Source organism: Mauremys mutica, chromosome 5 (assembly GCF_020497125.1).
Source record: "Mauremys mutica isolate MM-2020 ecotype Southern chromosome 5, ASM2049712v1, whole genome shotgun sequence".
Lineage (NCBI taxonomy): Eukaryota > Metazoa > Chordata > Testudines > Geoemydidae > Mauremys > Mauremys mutica.
In genome coordinates this window covers 121,046,422-121,069,645 of record NC_059076.1, presented here as the reverse complement: position 1 = coordinate 121,069,645, position 23,224 = coordinate 121,046,422, and the positions used below count along the sequence as shown (strand labels likewise).

At 41.3% G+C, this 23,224-nt stretch overlaps 1 protein-coding gene across 1 annotated transcript in view; it reads right to left on the bottom strand.

The window, feature by feature from the left end:
- The window catches only part of HTRA3 (HtrA serine peptidase 3), a 41,687-nt gene that overhangs the window by 7,095 nt on the left and 11,368 nt on the right, over window positions 1-23,224 (bottom strand). Inside the window, exons 2-6 of the mRNA XM_045019243.1 lie at window positions 20,350-20,449; window positions 17,233-17,455; window positions 15,510-15,704; window positions 12,573-12,605; window positions 11,803-11,917 (exon numbers count right to left, since the gene is read on the bottom strand). Of these exons, the coding sequence (XP_044875178.1) occupies window positions 11,803-11,917; window positions 12,573-12,605; window positions 15,510-15,704; window positions 17,233-17,455; window positions 20,350-20,449 (666 nt within the window). The remainder of the gene's footprint in view (window positions 1-11,802; window positions 11,918-12,572; window positions 12,606-15,509; window positions 15,705-17,232; window positions 17,456-20,349; window positions 20,450-23,224) is intronic.

Below are 23,224 nucleotides of genomic sequence, written 5' to 3'. Positions count from 1 at the left end.
ATGTGGACCTGAGGTTGAAAAGGATCCTAAGAGGAGCAGGTAAGAACCCCTTGATCATCCTTCATGTAGGAACGAATGACACGGCTAGATTCTCGCTGGAGAGAATCAAGGGAGACTATGCCAGGTTGGGTAAGACACTCAAGGAAATTGAGGCTCAGGTGATCTTTAGTGGGATTCTACCTGTCCCTAGGGAAGGGTGCCAAAGGGGTGACAGGATCGTGGCGATAAATAGTTGGCTGAGGGACTGGTGTTACAAGGAGGGCTTTGGGATGTATGGACACTGGGAGGCTTTTGGGGACAGAGAGCTGTTCTCACGGGATGGGCTCCACCTAAGTAGGGAAGGAAGTAGACTTCTAGGAGGGAGGCTGGCTCATCTGATTAAAAGAGCTTTAAACTGGACACTGGGGGGAGACGGTTGGGAGAGGTCCAGGTACTCTCCACGTCAAATTTATACATTGGGAGTGAGAACAACAGGATAACAACAGATATAGACAGAGGGGGACGGTTAGGTATAAGGAAGGGGGGGGGCGGATACTAGACCGACAGGTCATACTGGTAGTACTGTGTCCCTACCAAGTTGGGTGAAAAGGGTGAGAGGAGCCAATCAGCAAAAATTAGGATGTTTGTTCACCAATGCGAGAAGCTTAGGTAACAAATGGAGGAACTGGAGCTCCGGGTCCGAGAATTGAAACCTGATATCGTAGGAATAACCGAAACATGGTGGAACGGTAGCCATGACTGGAGTACAGGTATGGAAGGCTATGTGCTGTTTAGGAAAGACCGATGCAAAGGTAAAGGTGGGGGAGTAGCATTGTATATCAATAATGAGGTGAAATGTAACGAAATAACTAGCAATGCAATGGATAATACGGAGTCTGTTTGGGCAATGGTGACATTGGGAAAGAAAACTACTAGAGCCTCCCCTGGGATAGTGATTGGGGTGTGCTATAGACTGCCGGGATCTAGCCTGGATATGGATAGAGAGCTCTTTAATGTTTTTAAGGAGGTAAATACTAATAGGAACTGTTTGATCATGGGGGACTTTAACTTCCCAGATATAGACTGGGAAGCAAATGCTAGTAATAATAATAGGGCTCAGCTTTTCCTAGACGTGATAGCTGATGAATTCCTTCATCAAGTAGTTGCTGAACCGACGAGGGGGGATGCCATTTTAGATCTGATTTTGGTGAGTAACGAGGACCTTGTGGAGGAAATAGTTGTAGGGGACAACCTTGGCTCGAGTGATCATGAGCTAATTAGTTTCACAATAAATGGGAGGATAATCAAAATTGCATCTGAGACTAAGGTATACGATTTCAAAAGGGCTAACTTTACTAAATTAAGGCGACTAGTTAGGGAAGTGGATTGGACTAACATATTTAGGGATTTAAAGGCAGATGACGCCTGGGGTTACTTCAGGTTGAAGTTGCAGGAGTTGTCAGAGGCATGTATCCCGAGAAAGGGAAAACGGCTCGTAGGTAGCAGTTTTAGACATAGCTGGATGAGCAAGCGTCTTAGAGGGGTGATTAAGAAAAAACAGAAAGCGTACAAGGAATGGAAAATGGGAGGGATCAGCAAAGAAGCCTACCTTATTGAGGTCAGAGGGTGTAGGGAAGCAGTGAGAAAGGCAAAGAGCCGCGTGGAGATGGACCTAGTGAAGGGGATTAAAACCAATAGCAAAAGGTTTTTTAGCCATATAAATAGGAAGAAAACCAAGAAGGAAGAAGTGGGACCGCTTAAATCTTTAAACGGAGTGGAGATTAGGGATAATCTTGGAATGGCACAATATCTGAACGAATATTTTGCCTCGGTCTTTAATGAGGCTAATGAAGGACTAAGGAATAGTGGTAGAGGGACAGATGGGAATAAAGATATGGAGGTAGACATTACGGTATCTGAGGTGGAAGCCAAACTTGAACAGCTAAACGGAAGTAAATCGGGGGCCCCGGATAATCTTCATCCTAGAATATTAAGGGAATTGGCAAGTGAAATTGCAAGCCCGTTAGCGATGATTTTTAATAAATCTCTAAACTCGGGCGTTGTACCGTTTGACTGGAGAATAGCTAATATAGTTCCTATATTCAAGAAGGGGAAAAAAAGTGACCCGGGTAACTACAGGCCTGTTAGTTTAACATCTGTAGTATGCAAAGTCATGGAAAAAATTTTAAAGGAGAGAGTGGTTACGGACCTTGAGGCCGATGGCAACTGGGACAAATTACAGCATGGTTTTACGAAAGGTAGATCGTGCCAAACCAACCTGATCTCCTTCTTTGAGAAAGTAACAGATTTTTTAGACAAGGGAAATGCGGTGGATCTAATATATCTTGATTTCAGTAAGGTGTTTGATACGGTACCGCATGAGGAATTACTGGTTAAATTGGAAAAGATGGGGATCGAAATGAAAATCCAGAGGTGGATAAGGAGCTGGTTAAAGGGGAGACTGCAGAGGGTCATATTGAAGGGTGAACTGTCGGGTTGGAGGGGGGTTACCAGTGGAGTTCCTCAAGGTTCGATTTTGGGTCCGATTTTATTTAATCTATTTATCGCTGACCTCGGAACCAAAAGTAGGAGTGGGCTGATAAAGTTTGCGGATGACACCAAGTTGGGAGGTATTGCCAATTCGGAAAAGGATTGGGATATCCTTCAGGGAGATTTGGATGACCTTGTAAACTGGAGTATTAGTAACAGGATGAAATTCAATAGTGAGAAGTGTAAGGTTATGCATTTAGGGATGACTAACAAGAACTTTAGGTATAAGCTGGGGACGCACCAGTTGGAAGTAACGGAGGAGGAGAAGGACCTAGGAGTCCTGGTTGATCGTAGGATGACTATGAGTAGGCAATGTGATGTGGCCGTTAAAAAAGCTAATGCGGTCTTGGGATGCATTAGGCGAGGTATTTCTAGTAGAGATAAGGAGGTGCTAGTCCCGTTATATAAGGCGTTGGTGAGACCTCATTTGGAGTATTGTGTGCAGTTTTGGTCTCCCATGTTTAAGAAGGATGAACTCAAACTGGAATGGGTACAAAGAAGGGCCACTAGAATGATCCGAGGAATGGAAAGCCTGTCGTATGAAAGGAGACTTGAGGAGCTCGGTTTGTTTTCCTTAACCAAAAGAAGGATAAGAGGAGATATGATTGCACTCTTTAAATATATCAGAGGGATAAATACCAGGGAAGGAGAGGAATTATTTCAGCTCAGTGCTAATGTGGACACGAGGACAAACGGATACAAATTGTCAGTCAGGAAATTTAGGCTTGAAATTAGACGAAGGTTTCTAACCATCAGAGGAGTGCAATTCTGGAACAGCCTACCGAGGGATACAGTGGGGGCGAAGGACCTCCATGACTTTAAGATTAAGCTGGATAAGTTTATGGAGGAGATGGTATGATAGGATAACAGGCTTAGTCAATAGGTCAATTAAGTGCAACACTGGTAATTAGTACAATGGGTCAATGATAGGATATTGTTAGCCTTTTTCTAGAGGGTATAGCTGGAGAGTCTTGCCCGCATGCTCGGGGTTCAGCTGACCGCCATATTTGGGGTCGGGAAGGAATTTTCCTCCAGGGTAGATTGGCAGTGGCCCTGGAGGTTTTTCGCCTTCCTCCGAAGCATGGGGCAGGGGTCGCTTGCTTAAGGAGTGGGTGGATCGGCTTATGTGGCCTGCATCTTGCAGGAGGTCAGACTACATGATCATAATGGTCCCTTCTGATCTTGAATTATATGATTCTATGATTCTATGATAAAAGGACTCACAAAAGATCGGTTTCAGTACTATAAAAGTTTTCCTTAGGAAAGTTCAGGAAACATTTAGATTTCTAAAAGATTTAGTAGTACAAAAATCTTTAGAACTTATTACACCTAAGAGAATGCACATTTTTGTAACTAAGTATGTTTGAGCCAAAGAGGGTTAAGTCAATTTTGTCAAAAATGAGATTTTGAAAAAAAAATTTCAGGGGGAGGAGAATGGAAATTTCACCAAAAAAACTAAATAAATACAATGTTAAATAAATAAATAAAACACTTCTTTCCTTGCCTCATACCGCAGGTGTTGAGCTCACATGTAGTGCTCAAGCTAAGAGCTTCTGGTTTATCAGAAGTGTGCTAAAGGCAAAGAATTCTCAGTAATAGGTCCTCAACCCTGGAAATTGCTTCCCTTGTTGGTGTGTCAAAGCCCACATTTGCTAACCATCAGGTCATACTGTGAAATCCCCACAGAACTGCTCGCAGGACCAAGGCCTATTCTCTTGTTTTAAAAGTTTCCAAGCCGGGAGCAGAAACAATACTTTAGGTGACTAGTTGCACAGCACACATAGTGAGCAGATCCCATAGCACTCCAAAGTGCTTTACAATACTATATACACAGCCACTAAACTTCAGTTAGTTTAGATTCACCACACACCCATGAGGCAGATAAGTATGATCAGCCCCATTTTACTGAGAGGTTACATGACTCAAGCTCTCACAGAACCAGTCTCCTGCCTCCCGGGCCTGTGCCTAAACAATGAGACAAAAGTGCCATGGGGTCTTCCATGTTTATAGAGACAGAACCTTCTAAGGACACCTCTGAAAGCCCCACACAAGTAAACTACATGACACTTAGGGCCAGTCTACATTAGAAAATGTCACTCAGGGTGTGAAAAATCCACACCCTTGAGAGACGCAGTTAGCCAGCCTAAGACCCTATGTAGGGAGCACTAGTCTGATGGAATAATTCTTTCTTCAGACACCGTAACTACTGCCTCTCAGAGAGGTGGATTACCTCTCCCGTCAGCAAAGCTAGTATCTATATTGAAGCACTTCAGTGGTGCCACTGCAGCTCTGCAAGTGTAGACAAGCCCTCAATGTATCTGCTTTCCAAAGAATGAAAACACAGTGAAGTGATCCTTACACATTTGAACTTGTGACACAAGTGAGTTTAAATGGGGCAAATTCAGCCCTGCTATAGGCAGGGACAACTCCACTGGTTCTGTAGCTACAACCGTTCTGAGTGGCAGTGATGCCAAAAAGCTGCTTTATGTACTAATTTGATTTGATGATGTCCTGCAGTGAGTGCTTCTGCAGTTGATTATATCCTGTATAAAAGAGAATGTCCTCTCACTTGTTCCAGAATAACTGTCTTACAAATTCTTTGAGCATCCTACTGCTTTCACATTATGAGAGAGGATGAAGAGGAGAGACTAAACAGTTGCCTCTAATACTTGTTCTTTCCAGGATAAATAATCCCAGGCTGGGGACCTACTCCTGCATTCCTTGCACCCTATATCCCCATTAAAGTCAATGGAACACATCCCAGAAATGTGGGATTTACTGGGCCCTTGGCAATCTTACAGGATACCTCCAGCCATCTTTGTTGCCCTCCCTGGAATGCTTAGTCTCTCCTGAAATTTTTAAGATGAATTGAGCAAAACTGGCTACAGTAAACTCCAGTTAGAGTTCTATTGTTCAAAACAGGGCTGTCAACCACCATGGCCTAGGCCAGATCCATTTATGTGATCTGTATAATATATATATATATAGCTTCTTCGGAACTGAAACTTCCATTTAAAAAAAAAACCCACACAGTTCCTAGCTCTCATGTTTGCAAAGGGAACCTCTCAAACTTGAGTGGGACCTGAGTGTGAAATGATGCAATGTGTCATCTTCCTGAGTCTGCAATCAGTCTGAAAAGATGTTTCTGAGAGCGTGTACAAGTCGGATGACCCTTTAAATGTCACCAATAACTATTTAATTGTTGGTCATGTTAAGACTTGGGATAGCGAAGGGGAAAGCAGTACAACGGTGCACAGAATGGAGAGGGGGGTTGAATTGGGAATTGCTGCAAAGAAGAAAGTGCAGATGAATGAAAGGATAAGAGGCACAGACATGGAAGCAGTACAGGAACGGATACAGAATGGAGATGGATGAGAAACCAAGGGAAGAGAGAGTGCTCATCCTAAAGGGCACTATTGTCCCTGTGGGTGATGCTAAATGTGATAATGAGGCACTGAACAAATAAGAATAATGTAATGATAATGGCTTAGTCACTACGTAAAGGCCTTATTCCACCCTAGATCTTTGTAGAAATTGCCCATACAGACCAATGGGAGATCTGCTGTGGACTGAAGGTTTATGGACCATAAGTAAAAATGGAATTTGGCCCTCTCTCCAGAATGAGTTTGACAAACCTCATTTAAAATAAGGGTTTTATAATTATAGTAAAATGCACACGAGGATCTAATTTGTGAGATTATTTTATCTGTTGCTGTGGCCTGGGCAGAAGCCTTCTGCAAGGACTCCTGCATCTTTTTTTCTTGGAGCGTTCTCATCAAAACACATGAGAACCTAAGACTCTCTTTGCAAAAAGGACATCACATTGCATTTCTCCAAGTTGAATGTCATATGCAAAAGTTAAGTTTTCTACAACAAAACCAGAGGGAGGGAGTCTAAAATGGCAGCCTTGCTGGCAATCTTAGCAAAGAAGCCAAGGAATGAATGGGCATTGAGACTCAATTACAGTGCATTGTCACCACAAAGGGATGGCTCTTTTGAGGGCAGAGTTGAGTTACATTAGCAGAGCAGTGCGGGGAAGCTGGAGCTATGGTGTGCCATGCTACAGTCTCCAGAGCTGTCAAGCTGGCAGTTTTCATGAGCACTTTAAATTGCTGTAGGGATCAGGAGGCAGAAGAAAAAATAATTAAGACAGCAAGCACAGACTGGAAAGAGGTCCTGAAAATAATGAGACTCTCACCAGAGTGAAATCACAGTAACTAAGACGTTATTATTATTATTTTAAAAAGTTCATATGCTGGAATAATCAAGATATACACGTGTGGAACAACTTCAGTCTGAAGCCAGTATGACCCATGGAGAAGGAGATCTTTTAAAAAGTTCTCTGAAACAGAACGTGCTGAACTCACCAGTGCGATCTAGATAATTTGTGCCACTCCAGTGATGCAAAACAGCTGCAAACCTGGTTTAACGGGTCAGTTAAACTGGAGTAGTGCAAAGCAGCCAGAACTTGCTAATGAATCTGGCCCCAAAGGCTGGAAGTAGCTAACTACTTAAGGAGCTTTCTGTTCTAGGAGATATTCTCATACATAAGAAAGACACTAGATACTATCAGCCTCTTCTTCTCAAAGTTAAAGTACAGCAAAAGTACAGTATTATTGTTTGAGCCAAATTATGGGCCTGAACCTGCAAACACTCATGTACATGAATAACTTTCTCATGTGAGTATTGCCTCTGTCGGCAGTCAGTAAGAGTGCAATCCTAGTGCCACTGAAGTTAATGGGAGTTTTGTTGTTGACTTCAATGGGGTGAGGATTTCACCAAGACCTTCTAAGGAAGGAACTAATCTTGCACTCTACTTGGTATGCAGGGAAACTTCCTACTATTCGGTTCACACCCATTGCATTTAGACTGCATCAGCGGGCCTGAAATTATTTAAGAAAAATATTCCACTGCCAAACAGATATGGTGAAAAAGCTCCAGCCTCTCCTGTTTACAGGGGGCTGTGTATTTTCTCAAGCTGTATAACTGAGTTATAGAGTGAACCAATGATCTGAATGCAACTCTAAGATGAAAAACAGCCCAAATGACAGTTATCAATATCTTTACCTGTATGCTGCTATTTATCTCTATTATTATCTTCAATAATTATTACTATTTGCTAAACCCAACAGCTTGCTTAGCCCTGGGTGGAGCCAATCCTGTGAGATGCTTCAGTTTAGCTGTCCTCAAAGGCAAGAATATTTTGCTGATATTTAGGCTAATAATTAGTTTACTGTCTTTCATCCCATACTCTCTGCTAATACTCTTCTAGGAAGTCCTGAGTTCTGATCCCAGTCCTGCCAGTGATTCCCACTTTGGCCTTCAGCAGATTGCTGAAGCCGATCTTTTCATATCTGGATCTCTGAAATTACGAACCTAAATAAGTGGCCTGATTTTCAGAGGTGCTGAGCTGTTGAAGTCATAGGGAGCTGGGGATTCTCAGCACCTCTGAAAATCACACCACTTATTTAAGTGCCTAATTTTAGGTACCCCGTTTGAAAATTCCAGCTTTTGCACAGTCAATTTTCCCATTTATATAATGGGGATGATTTTACCTACCTACCTGAGGTGCTCAGGGTTAATTAATGCTTTTACATAGTTTTGAATGGCTGAAGCTCTATATAATAAAAGTATTATTATTAAGGTAATAATAAATAAGGTATTATTATTATGACCATCCCATTTGATAGAGTGGTAAATGACTATACATTTAAATATTGCTCAGGATTCCTAATAAAAGTAAGATTACATAGTAAACACAGTAAGATTTCATGACTATGTACATTATACAACACTGATGAAGTTATCTGCTCAACTGAGATTTTAAAAGCCATAGTCATACTAATTATACAATGTCATGGCTGTCTCCTCTACAGCAGAATCAAGGTGTAAAGAGTCATTTCCTAAGAAGGTTACTGTACTAGTTTATGCTTCCACAATCCAATCTTTTCAATTAGATGATATTCAGAGCAGAATGGAAACACCCTTATCCTTATTCCCTATGATTTAATTGTAGCATGATTCTGAGGGTGGATCAAAGTTAAACTACCGATTCCCTTTTTATATTTTCATATGATGAAATGTAAGTGGCCCCAAGGAAAAGGATGATGAAAAACTAGAAATTCTATTTATGGTCATAACAAGGAACAACATAAGTATGGAAATTTGAAAACTATTACTAAGTGTCCAAAAATGCAAACTTTAATCCTTAACACCATGCAAATAACTGCTGAAATAAACTCATTCCTTCCACATTTCCACCACAGCAAGGGCTAGTAAATGACTTTAAAGAATAGCTCTGCTTTGGCAGTGGTTCAGGGCAAATGGGCCAGGTGCTTCCTTACAAGTATACAAGTGGTGCCTGACCAGATGAGTGTCTTGATTCAGTATGACACTGCAAGTGAGGGTTAGTAACCAAGTGTGACATGTAGAGAAGAAACAAAGTTGAAAATAACAAGATCTGGTGACCACTCGGTACGGTACATACACATCACAATGGTCTGTCTCTTCCTTTTCACTTCTTGTCTGCTCTGTGTAGCATATGGTGGAAGAGGAGGGAGGGACCAGTTGTACAGGTTCCGGATGGGCATTCCAGCATGGAAAGAGACACAGGCATGTCTGCGAGAGAAGCAGATAAAGGGGATAGCGAGGCCAGAATCATTGGTGAGTGTAGAGGAGTAAGAGACAGGGCACAAAAGAAGACCAAGTCAGAGACGTAGGCTAGGTCTGGCCTTGAACGCAAAGACTGTGAATGTGAGGCTTGGGCAATGGGAAGCTACTGCAATGACTCAACATGGCTGAGGGGATGGCATAGGAAAACTGATTTTGGCAGCAGTATTTTGGATGGACAGGCACGAGAAGGTGGGGCAGGTTACTAGGGAAGAGACCCAATAAGAGAGGCTTGCAGCAGTCATGGTGGGAGAGGATATGGATGGAGACAAACAATTTGGCAGTCAGTACACAAAGAAAGGGGCGGGTTTTAGAGAAGTGACCCCACTTGGATACCAGCTGGGTGTGTTGAGAAAAGAACAGGGAGGAATGAAAGATAACCCCTAAGTTATGGATTTGGGGGGTAGGGAAGATGGTAAAGTTATGAATTGCACTGGAGGTAGAGAGGTAGGGAGGTGGGGAGGAAGGTTTGGGCTGAAATATTAGTAGGTCAGTTTTGGCCATGTTGAGTCTGAAATGGCAACAACTCATTCAGCATGAGGTGTCAGACACAGTTAGAGATAGGAGCCTGAAGACCAGCAGATATGTCCAGCATGGGGAAGTACATTTGACAGTAATTGGGGTACTTACACTGTAAGTTCTTTGGGGGCAGGGCTCTGTTCTGTGTTTGTACAGCACCTAGCACAATGGGTTTGTGGGCCCTGACTGGGGTGCCTAGCTGCTACCCCACTACCAATAATCATCAATCAATCATCATCATCACCACACCAGTAGTGGAGACCATGCAAATAGAAGTCATTTATGAATAGGGTGTAGTGGCATTATCCCTCCCAAAGCTACCCAGTGTGTCCTGGGTGTTTGGATCTTATCCCCCACCCTGCCTGCTCCCTGTCTCCTTAGGGTAATCTGCAATGGGGTTGTCCCTGTCCCTTGCAAAAGACAAAGAAGAGGAGGGAAATCCTCCTTGATTAAGGTCAAGCTACAGGCTGTTTCTAAGTGTACCTCAAGTTAAGCTGGTTCATCTACAACTCTCACCCTTTCTGGTGAATTTCCCTCTGAGTCTTATATGTGAGATACTATCTATTCTTTGGGTCTCTAGGTTTATGAATAATGAAATACCACTTTTACTTCCAAGAAGCTGTCTTCAAATCCCAAATCCCCATATACAATGACGCCACAACCTCTCTCAGGCTGTAAGCCAACACTCCTTTCCTCAGCTGTGTGCAGCCTTCCTGTGTTTTGATGCGGACACAGCAGCAAAATGAGGACAGGCACGTGCATGAAATTAAGCAGGAGGCCCCAACTTTTATTAAACTTTAATACAAAGGAGGGGTGCTACCTGCATATCACCCATACTCTCCTGTATCAGGTATTTAATTGGTTCCAGGAGCAAAAAGAGGCTCTACATACCCCGTAAAATGTTGGTAAATGCTAGCCAATCAGCAGCCCTCCCCACCAGCTGGCCAGTAGGTGCCAGAGACACCCAGGAGGAGAAGCTACCTAGTGTCCCTAAGTGAGTGTCTCCCTCCCTTGCTGCTGGGACTGTTCCCCTTCACTGCCATCCATATCAAGTTCCCCCAGCCATTGGGGCAGGTGGGTGGCATTTGTCCTTATCAGTTTGAACACCAACAGAAACCAAGACCTGCGTCCTGGTGGCCTTTCACTGACAGCCCCCATCTTCCAAGTTCATACCTGAGAGTGTCCCAGAGCTGTAGCTGTCCATTCTGTCACTCTGCCAACTGAATGTGTACAAATTACGCAGTTCTTGAACCAGATAATTTACAGCTAAAATCCACACAGTATTTTCAAGTAACATATTTATTAAAAAAAAGTGTCTTAAAATAAATGCATTCCAGAGCACCTCCCTATTAATTAAATGTGTTTTGTAAGTTATTTATATAGCGATCTGAGCCTCACTTCTGTCCTGTCAACCCATAAGATTAAAAGATCTTATGGAACTTTTAATGGGAATACAGCAGGGTTTCTTAGTCAACATTTCTTTTCCTCCTGTTGTGAGGCTTGTTAGTTGCCTCTCAGAACTGGGTACTAATTAAGGAAAATGTAAAATAATGTTTCATTCTTTTAGTTATTATAACATTATTATGTGTTTCCATAGGGATATAATTTATGAATTATACTTCAGGATGAAAGGTTCTCTATGAACTAATTTTATTGTCTTTCAACATTACTGCTGGCATGGTGCTATTCTATAATACAGAGTACAGTAGAGTAGCCTAACAGAAAGGAAGAATGATGCAATGATTACATGCTTGCATGACACCCAGGAGATGCAGGTTCAGTTCTCTGTTCTACCACATGTGGCCTGAATGATCTTTTGCAAGTTGCTTAGTTTCTCTTTGTCCGGTTCACTATATATAAAAAGGGGATAATATCTACCTCACAGGCGACTAGTGAGGATAAACGCATTAGATATTGTGAGGTATTATAGTAATGGAGCCACATCAATACAATAGATATGCTGGATATTGCAATCAGCCACTGTATTTCTTTTTTGGTTAACACAGAGCAAACTACTAAAATACGAGTTTGCAGTATCATTTAGAACAATATTTTTTCTAGCCAGTGTTGCTTGATAGAACTTACCTTTATTTTGTTTGTCATATGACTCTGTGAGGAACTGAGAGATGCGATCAGAAGGAATAGCAAAGGAAATTCCAGCAGTAACCTTTAAAGTGTTTATTCCAATCACTTCACCATCCTGTGGAAAGAAGATAGCCAATGAAATTGTCTCTAAAGGACTACGAGGTTAATCCCACTGCCTAAGGCCTTATTTTTCAAATAAGTAAATTGAGGTCAGTTACTCTCTGGAGAAGTAGAGCAACGACTTACTGGGGAAGCTATTCTTTCCTATTATCACTGTTTTCATGGGTTTTGAGAAAGGTACCCAAAATATGTAGTGGTGATACAATAAATAATGATACAATTATTCTTCACCTTGAATCAAATTGTTTTTCTTTACTTGTCTTCTAGTGACACATTTTCAGACCTTAATGCTAAGTTCTATGTGCAAAAAAATGTGCCCTTGCCCATTTTCCAAGCAGAAAATGGGCATTTGTGCACATGTCAGATACACGTCTTTCTACATATACAGTTAGGTGTGCAATTACCAGATTTGCATTAGCAAACGGAGAGTCTGCAGCCACACTGGACACATACAGATGTTTTTCACAGGCATAACTTATATGCCATTATCTGACAACTTAGCCATTAGTGATTTTTCTTGAAGACATGTCACTTCAATGATGTTAGATTTGTGTATGTGTATAATATATTGGACATTCCACCTTCACTGAGAACATGAGAGATAAGTAAGCCAGTTCTGTAAAGGAAAAAAAAAATCAATCTGTTCTTACCAAATTAACCAGAGGTCCTCCTGAGTTTCCATACTGTAAATATAATGGCAGAATATGTTAAATTGTTATTTTATGGCAGGAAAGGAAAATTGCACTTCAGATCCTGTTATTTATTAGCACCTGAGAGTGAGCTAGGCACTGCACTGAAGGACACAATCCCTACCATAGAGAACTGAGAATCAAAGGATCTGATCCTGCACAGGAATCCAAGTGGTGAACCTTATGATTATATTTGCTTCTTTGCAGGATCAGGTTCTAAACTGGGATTAGTATTAGGGAAATGTTAAAGAAAGTCTCTAAAATGTAAAACATATTTTTATTCTTGTAGGTATTGCTGCAAAAAGGTTGGAAAACGTTTAATCCATGTTTAGCAAATTACATCTCAGGACAATGTTAATAAACCAATATTTTTTAATAAAACCTAGACCTGTCAATCAGCACATTGGGTTGGGATACTGTCAGCTACTTTCCCCAAGGAGCACAAAGAACCTGGCCAACATTAATTAAGCCTCACTGCATCTCCTCCTTGTGAGGTAGATAAGGAGACACAGGGATTGCTTTACTAATCATGGATATGCAGCTAGCTCTGGGGGGAAATGTGGCAACTGTTTAATTAAGCAGTTTTGAGTTTTCCCAGTATCTGAAGACTTTCAAGGAAAAAACCCAAAAAGCAGAGAGCTGCAGGAAGTGGGATGTGTAGAGGTCACTTGCCTGTCTACCTGTTGGCTGCACACATTTATTTTTGAGTTGGGACAACTCTTTGGGTCAGTTTATCAAAGAGCCGAGAGCAGCACGCTACTAGTCAAAATAAACAAGCCATGGACGAATAATACCAGTATGAGCCATCTAAGAGTTTACCTGTTGATTGCACTGGGCAAAGCGCTGTTTATTCTCAAAAAAATAAAACATAAAATCTACTTTGATTTTTATTAATTTCATGGCGTATCTTTTTCAAGTAATCATTTGTATCAGATCTGAATTATTTCTGACTATGGAAAACTGAGCCATGAAAGCAGCTTTTTCAGATACAATACCCTGAATCATACAAAAACTTTCACAATAACAGAGAACCAGAGTCGCCTTTCACTTGCTGTCCTGTGCTAGAATAATTTGATGGTAAAAAAACTCTGGGTACAAATACAATATAGTTCAGTTTAGTAGAGTATTGCCCATTCCCTCTTTTGTCTCTCCTGCCCTTTCACAAAGCAGCTACGCATTCTTGCTGAAATGTCTTGGCTGAGCAGGAGGAATGCTTCTGAATAGAGCAACTATCAGACTCTTCCGATGCTCAGGAGGAATGAGTGAATTAACTAAGCTTCCTGGGAATGTTTTCCTGCTTCTCCAGGCCTGAGACCATCTTCAAACCCCATGCTCTCTGTTGGAAGAACAACTCAAAATGTCACTTTTTCCGGTCTTTTCCTTCCTTCCCTACTTTCAGGACTTACATTCAGCCGGAGCAGTCCAGAGCAGAGCTCCAGGAAATATTTTCAACCCTCCTGGAGTTTTCATAGCATGCTTGAGGGGAGTCAGTGGAGGGGGGGGGGCCTCCAGGAAATACTCTATGAGAATTTAAGCCCTGCCTACTCTAATATCACCTTTGCTCTTGTATTACGTATTGAACTCTGCTGTCTGTGTCTGAACTGGATCAGAAGCTTTTGGGGGCAGAGGTGGCCTCGTGCACAGGTTTGGAGCAATGTTCACCGATCTGAAGTCAAGAAAGTCCTGTTCTAATCCCGGCTCTGCCACCAACTTGCTGTTTGTCCCTTCAAATAAAATCTTTTAAGTGCCTCCGTGATTTAAAAGTTAATGGGACTTAGGCTGTCAACCTCTTCTACATCTGTTTCCCACTGTATAAACCAGATTCTTTGATACAACCACCTCAAAAGGGTGTTGTGAGAAATAATGAATATTTACAAAGGGCTTTGCACGTGTAAAAGGCTAAATATTATTAATTTACTCTGCTGAGTACATTGTCTGAATTTAGTGAATACATATTTCTGGGAATGTTTTTGTTTTAAAGTTTTGGCAGACTTTAGTTGTCATCTTGCCTTAAACTCACTAGAAGTTGCACGCAAGTATCTGAGGGCATAATTTAGTCTTTTTCAGTCATCCCTTGTAGCCTCTCATATGAGTAGCAACTGCGCCTTCATATGTGTCTGTACAGCACGTAACACAATGGGGCCTCAATCCTGATTGGAGTCTCAGGCTGTTACAGTGATTTAGGGCTAGATTTTCATTTGGACTATACGGCAGAACAAGTGATTAAGAACTTCTCCTTAAGTCCCTGTGTGGGACCCCTGAACCTTAAAACTGGGCACATACAGGTACGTGGTGCTACTCACCCATTTATTCTTTCCCTGGGTAGAGAATGAATGGACCTTTGGCTCCACTCTCACAACTTGCATGTCAGAGTAGCCAAGCCAGTGCAGACAGAAGCATGATAATTCATTGCTGGTCTATACCAGTAATATGTCATTGCTAGGGTGACCAGACAGCAAATGTGAAAAATGGGGAGGGGGTGGAGGGTAATAAGAGGCTAAATAAGAAAAAGATCCCAAAATTGGGACTGTCCCTATTAAATCTGGACATCTGGTCACCCTAGTCATTGCACATATGCTCCCTGGAATAAGGCAGAAACAGGGGGGATTGTAACTCCAAGGGGTGCCTCTCATTCACAATACCTCCCAGGACTATTGTTGGGGTGAGGCATCTTGTGCACCTTCTCTTCCTCAGGGCTAAGGTCAGAATCTAACCCATAGACAGAGAATAATCTATCTTTCATGCATGAAGAGGGCATAATTTATTTTATAGGCGGTCCCTTTTATTCAGTTGAATTCCTCTAACAGGGCAATTATTCCCTGCAGCACTGGTGGAATTCAAGGTTCCAGGACTATAAACCTGGTGAGTTTCTGAACTCCTCACCTACCCAGTACTTACATTGATAATGGCATCTGTCTGAATGTAATCCATATCCGAGTCCCTCAGGCCTAGCTCCTTTCCATCTCGCTGAGCAGTGCTGACAATACCTGTTGTCACAGTGTTCTGCAAGGCAAAGGGGCTCCCAATAGCCACAACAAACTCCCCAGGACGCAGATCAGCCGAGTGGCCCAGTAATAATACGGGCAGTTTTTTCTTTTAAAATAAAAACAGGAAGAAAACAAAGAATTACTGTCAGTTAATGGCTGGTCAATCAAAATTAAATGTAAGGACCAAATCCTATCTACAGGCCAGAAGGATATGCTGCCACCTATGTCCCGCGGAAGAGCAATTCTGCCATCATAAGTCGGGATACCACAGCTCAGGCCAGCTCAATGCACTGCAGGTCACTGCTTCCTGTTACTGTCTTCAGAAGAAAAGTGCTCAGTGCTAATGGAGCTGCCTTGCAATTATTGTAGATGGCAGAATAAGCCCCAACAGGATTCTGGGACAAACTCACCCATTTTCCATGGGATCACCATTGTCATGGTGTGCAACCCATCACAAGCCAGATTCTGCCATCCTTACTTACATTGTGCAGTATCTTACTGCCCAAGTAGCACCACCAAAATCAATGGGATTATTTGTGGAGTAAGGTATCACCTTGTGTGAGTAAATGTGGGAGAACCTGGCTTTATGTAAGCTATGAGTAACTGCTAGGGGACTCTTGTGTACTACGGCAGGTTCCCCTCTGTACAACCACATCACATATTCTGCTCCCAGCAGGCTGACTCTTCCCCTTTGGCCAATGTTCCCCTCTTGTGCACCTCAGGCAGGATGGCCCCTTTAACTACAAGTATTAAACTGTCCCAATAAAGCAGATAATTTTTGAGAGAGAGGATGTTCACTTCAAATATCCCATCCTCTCCCAATATCAAAAGGACTTTTTTCTTCAACCATAGTTACACGCACATCTCCAGTTATATTTTCCAATATGCAGCATCCACATCTTTCTTTTAATCAGTGCTTCCATACCAGAAACGGTGAAATAATTTATTAACAAGATGTGAAATTTCCCAGGCCTACAACTGCAGTCCATTCCTTACATTTCATCTGCAATTTATATTAGGCTTCACATTGACTAGTAAATACTACTGAATGAGAGATATAGTATTCCCAGGCAACAATCAAAATAAGTTTCCATGAGGCAATTTGTTCAATTCCTGCCCAACGATGGAACTATATCTGGTCTAAATACTGGAAGAACCAGACTTTTATTAAAGATCACTGACGTTCCACTAATAGTAATATTCCACATTTTGAGTCAGGTCTTCAGTGATATAAATCAGAGCACTGCATTGAAATCACTGGTTCTGGGCTCTTGATTTTACTCTCTGTTTAGTCATTGAAATGGGAACCTTCTTTCCCTCCCCTTTTTAGCTGAATTGTATCATATTAACAAGATCTGCTAATAAACAATTCCTTGGAAAGCTGTTTGCTTATTTTGCAGTCTCTCTGGCTGCTAATTCCTGATTGGAGCAAAGAAATGTGAAGACGATGTCTTGCTATTAAAAATATCTTAGGTTCATTTGCACTGTGAAATTTGCATGACATTAATAATGAACAATTCCACATATGTTTCTAAAGAATCCTTAAGAATATGTTCAAGCAAACAAGGCTGTGCCTAAAACACAACTGAGCTGAGGCAACCAGTCTGATTCATTTAACCCTTTAGATTACTTACTTTAGGATGAATCTTTATTGTTGCTATATCAGACTTCTTGTCAATGTCTTTGATTGTTGCTTCATAGGTATCTCCATTCTGCAGCTGCACTTTTAACTGTTGTCGCCCTGATATAGCATTGCTGCTTGACACCACATGGGCATTGGTTACAATTAAACCTGAGTCTGACATTATAAACCCAGATCCACTGGACAAGGGGACATTTCGGCCAAAGAGAGGATGTCTGTACCGGAAGCAAACAACAAAATATCTCATAAATTAAATAGCTTGTGGGGAATAATAATATTATTATTTAATGAGGCTTATTACAGTTTGTAACAACTCATACATATATATCACCTTTGACGCTGAAGAACCCCAAAGCACTTCATCATTGATATTATATCTAATAAAAAAATACTGAATTTGAAAACTTTGACAAAAAAAGACAAAATTTTCACAAAAATTTGGATCCAAAGGGGATAGAGAATGAGATGGAGAATATATTATTGCCCTTATATAAATTGATGGTACACCCACATCTTGAATACTGCGTACAGATGCAGTCGCCTCATCTCAAAAAAGATATACTGGCACTAGAAAAGGTTCAGAGAAGGGCAACTAAAATGATTAGGGGTTGAGGACGGTCCCATATGAGGAGAAATTAAAGGGGCTAGGACTTTTCAGCTTGGAAAAGAGGAGACTAAGGGGGGATATGATAGAGGTATATAAAATTATGAGTGATGTGGAGAAAGTAGATAAGTAAAAGTTATTTACTTATTCCCATAATACAAGAACTAGGGGTCACCAAATGAAATTAATAGGCAGCAGGTTTAAAACAAATAAAAGGAAGTTCTTCTTCACACAGCACACAGTCAACTTGTGGAACTCCTTATCTGAGGAGGTTGTGAAGGCTAGGACTATAACAGCGTTTAAAAGAGAACTGGACAAATTCATGGAGGTTAAGTCCATTAATGGCTGTTAGCCACGATGGGTAAGAAATTGTGTCCCTAGACTCTGTTTGTTTGTCAGAGGGTGGAGATGGATGGCAGGAGAGAAATCACTTGATCATTACCTGTTAGGTTCACTACCTGGGGAACCTGGCATTGGCAACTGTCGGTAGACAGGATACTGGGCTAGATGGACCTTTGGTCTGACCCAGTACGGCCATTCTTATGTTCTTATGTTATGTTCATTGTTAGACCAGCTCTAATGAATGTCATGCCAGGGATTCTGAAATGTGGGACCATGGAGCACTTTGCTAGAGGCTTGCAAAGAGCTGGAAGGTCACATGGTCCTTTTGCATCTTTGTTTTCAGCTACTTTTACAGGTATCTGTAATTTACATTGCAAAGAAGGTGCCTGGATGCCAGTAAAGGTAGCTGGAATAAAGGGAAAGGAATCGGCCCGTCTGACTCCACTCATCACTGCTGCTATGTGAGAGGAGAATGAAAGCAGGAAACAAGAGCTTCCAGACACCAGAGGGAACTACAAATGGCACTGGCGCCTCTGGTAGGAGTGAGGAACCAGGGAACAAGGGAGAAAGGCCCCAGGCAGAGAGGCAACTTGTGCAGGAAAGAGGAGGACCTGGCAGCAGGAACTCATGGATAGGAGAGTGGAGCAGGGGGCACAAAAGCATGTTCAGAGGAAGGCAGAGATTGAGAAGGGGAAAGAAGAGATAGAAAAGGGAGAAAAAATGAAAAGCACAACTAAATGGTGTGATTTAGAAAACTGAAGAAACACTTACTGCACTGAAGACAGTTACAAATACATTAGGATTTTTTCTAAGTATGACTCGTCCTTGTCAGCAATTGCTGCCATTGCTATAGGTGTTTTATGCAAATAGTAAGGGAGATGGTTTCAGTGATAGCAAACGGGAGGGGAGCCGGTCCAGGAATCAATCTCCCTGGTAAGATGTAGTCCAGGCTGTGAAATTATTTGAAGCCCAGGGTACATACAGCAACACTGAAGTGCAGCCAGCCCTGGGACACAATCAGTGCCCAATACAAAGCACATCATTGAGGGATGAGGAGTTAATCTAATCTGAGTTTTTGCAAGGACTCTGGGGCAAATGTTTTCTTTTCTGGAAAGCAGAACGGAGTTATAATATATACACAGAGAGAGCAAACAGGTCTTGGGTTTTAAAGTTTTTGCAAACTATTAATAGATTCATAGATTTTACAGGCAGAATAACTGAGTCGGACCTCCCACATGCCACAGATCATAGAAATTCACCAAGTGATTCCTGCATCAAGCCTGTAACTTCTCTTTGAGCTGCAGCAGATCTTTTGGAAAGACATCCAAACTTAATTTAAGATGTCAAGTGATGGAGAAACCCCCAGATCCCCAGGTAAGTTGTTCCAATGGTTCATTCCCTTACCTGTTAAAAAACTGCACCGTGCTTCTCATCTGAATTTATCGAGCTTCAGCTTCCATGCATTGGCTCTTATCATGCATTTGTCAAATAGATTCAAGAGCCCTCTGCTATCAGATATCTTTTCCCCAATTAGGTACTTACAGCTCCTGGTCAAATTGCTTCTTAACCTTCTCATGGATAAAGTAAATAGAGTGAGGTTCTCTAAGCTCTCACCTTAAGCAGCCTTTTTCTAGCTTAGCTTTTTATGTACATTTTTTTTTACTGGAATGGTTCGTATTTTACATTCTGTCCAAATCAAGATTGAATGAATCTCAAAAACACGTAAGATAGCTTCATTTTATTCTATATAATAACTTCATCTAGCCAAAGGTTCTGAGGATAGTCAACATATGTACAGTACTGTGAAGATGTTAAGCAGTATAAGTAGCTAGGTACTATTAATACTATCATTTATTATCCATTTGCACTACCACTTAATACCAGGATTCCTTCCTACATGCAAGCGTAGCTGAATTAACACTGGGCATCACTGCTCCAGGGAGGTTGAGACATCATTTGAAAAAACACTCCTGCAAGACTTTGGTTTTGTTTATCTTTGTCTGACCACAGGACATTGCTGGTTTCTAAGAAAACGTTAACAGTTAGAGGCTTCAGTCAGAGGCTAGTCTGCTACTAGGCTGCTTGGTTTCAAAAGGCAGAACAAGCATGTGTCGCATGCTTCTAAACAATGCAGTTAGAACACACACAGTCAAAAAAAGTTACCTCAGGAAAAGTTCAATGTGTACAACTGCGGGCGCAATCTTTTCCACCACATCTGCAATGAAGTTAAACTTGTATCTTGGGCTGTTGGGCTGTTGGTGACCTATACTAGCAGAAAAAATTGGGTATGTTAATAAGAAAATATCCTTTGTACCAATCAGATGAGTTAAATTTGTCTATAGTTCACATGGGGACATTTTCCAACCAGACAGGAGAAAGGCAAATAAGCCATTAAGAGACTTTAAAAAATTGCTTGTGTTTTGTTTTGGCCTGAGAAACTGGCAAGGTCATTTGGCTAAGAACTTCCTAGATTAATTGGAATTCACAAGGTTTAGTGATGGCCTTGTCTGGCTGGGTTTTTTTTTTTCAGAACTAGTCATAATTGTTATTTACAATTTCTATTGCAGTAGCACCTAGAGATCTTATCCAAGTCAGGATCCCACTGTGCAAGGCACTATACTAAAGTACCATAAATGACAGTCCTTGCCCCAAAAGCTTATGTGTGAACTCACTGTGAAAATACCAACTGAAAGCAGATCTACCAGAATCCTTATGATCTGTTACTATAATTCAGTAATAAGTTTGACAGTATTATGAAAAGAAACATGAATAAAATATGAAATTCTGTAAAAGAAAGAATATCTCTGAGATAAACACCACGACCAACCCGGCTTTCCGTGTTATTATTGACACTGAAGTTTGGGAACATCTGTACCGTTACATTTAATTGATCATGTTTATTACAGTAGTGTCTAGGGAGAACGGGGGCCCATTGTAGCACTGTACAAACATAATAGTAGATAGTCTTGCCCCAGAGAAATTACAGGAAGCTTAAAAGACATGGACAATTGTTTCTCAGCACTTTTATGATAAACTCTGTTGCAAATGTTTTGCAATGGCAAATAGTACATTTCTGAAATTTCCTAGCATAAAAGAAGCTGTTTGTAAACAACTCTAACTGTACACTCCCATAATGACTAAGACTCCAGTCCTGCAAAGGGAAGTGCTTATACAGACCCTTATGCTGGCGGGGAGTACCAATGACTTCAATGGCATTCCACGCAAATGAATCCCATTGGAGGTTCAGGATCTAAATCAGCAGGAATATGCATGAGCATAGGAATAAAGTTTGAGCTGATTTTCCTCACAGAACAGCAGGAGATCACACTTCACACCTGTAACCAAAATTGTGACTAGTTTCCCACCCAGCAAAATCATGGTGGAGACTAAACAGATCAAAGAAATCAGTACAATAAGGCATTCCCCGCTGGAACACAGTATAGTCATTTCAGGGTAGATGTAAACTTTGTGCTTAAACCAATAAAGAGTTAATCTTGTTTTAGAACATTGTCAGAAGATCAATCGCAGCTTTCTTTTATATCTTCGGCTACCTCAATTGTAGTCATATGTACACAGTCTGGTGATTTAAAATAAACTCTTAGAGTACCGGATTGCTCAGAGGATTTGTAATGAGACATAGCACTTTTCATCTCTAGGTTAGTTCAGATCTGGTGCAATGGCTGTAGTTCCATGCATTAAGGGAAGATGTTGATGGACTCACTACACATCATAAAACTTATTCCATCACGCCTGGTACCTAAGGGAGACTTGCAGGATGTGGATTGAATGAGAAGGGAACACAGCCTATTCTCTCACTGTTAGAACAGAAGTAAGGCCCATTCTGTTTAGGCCTGATCTTTTATGCCTCCTCCTCAGTCCCTGCACTGAACTCAGCTCAGGCTCAAGGTTGAATTGGCACCATAATATGCTCAGTTTATGTAGTGCTTCAGGGAAAAATGCTATATGAATGGACGAGTCTACTGAAATGTATTAGACTTTTCTTAGCCTAGTCAATGTAACAAGCAAGAGGCACAGATAAAGCACTTCTGTGCATAATCTACATTGTTTTCTTTCTGCAGCAGCTTACCTAACTTTTAAAGAAGGAGACAGACCCAGAAGGAGACTGAGAATAAGAGTAGGGAGACTAAAAGGCTGCGGGGGGGAAGGGAGTCAGAAACAAAGGAAAAATAGAGAGGCTGACAGAGGAGGAAGAGGAAGAAGAGACATGGGGCTGGGGGAAGAGGGATGGGAGAAGGAATCAGTAATAATTTAAAACATTTTCCTATATTTTGATATTCTACCTGGTTCTTAGTTCAAAGATTATCTTGGGCACCAAAGTTTAAAGGTGAGCTCTAGAGGTGATCCAGAGAATTACAGCCCAGTTAGCCTTATATCTGTGCCTGATAAATTCATTGAAATAATCTTTAGAAAGAGAATAATAAGACAACTGGAAGATCATGATATGATATGGTCTAACCAGTAAGGGCTTTGCAAAAGGACATCATGTCTCACTAATCTATTAGAAGTCTTTGAATGTGTCAATAAACTAGTGCATAAAAGAGAACAAGTTGACATAATTTATTTGGACTTCCAAAAGGCCTTTGACAAGGTCTCTCATTAGAAGGAACTAAAGAAGCTAAGTAGTCGTTGGGTGAGAGTCGAAGTATTGTCACAGATCAAAAAATGTCTAAGAGACAGAAAACAAAGAGATGACTGAATGGACAATTTTCAGCATGGCAAAATGTGAACAATGGGGTGCCTCAGTTATCAAGTCTAGTATGCCTCAGTTATCAAGTCTAGTATGCCTCAGTTATCAAGTCTAGTGTGTTAATGAACTGGAAAGGCGGGTGAGTAGTGAAGTAGCAAAATTTTCAGATGACACCAAGTTATTTAGTTTACTGAAGTCCAGAGAGAAGACTAGGATACATCTTGGGGATCTAAACAAGGTAGGTGAATGGCTAATGAAGTTCATTGTTGACAAACACAAAATAATGCACCACTGGAGGAAACAATGAAACCATTCATACATCTTACAGGG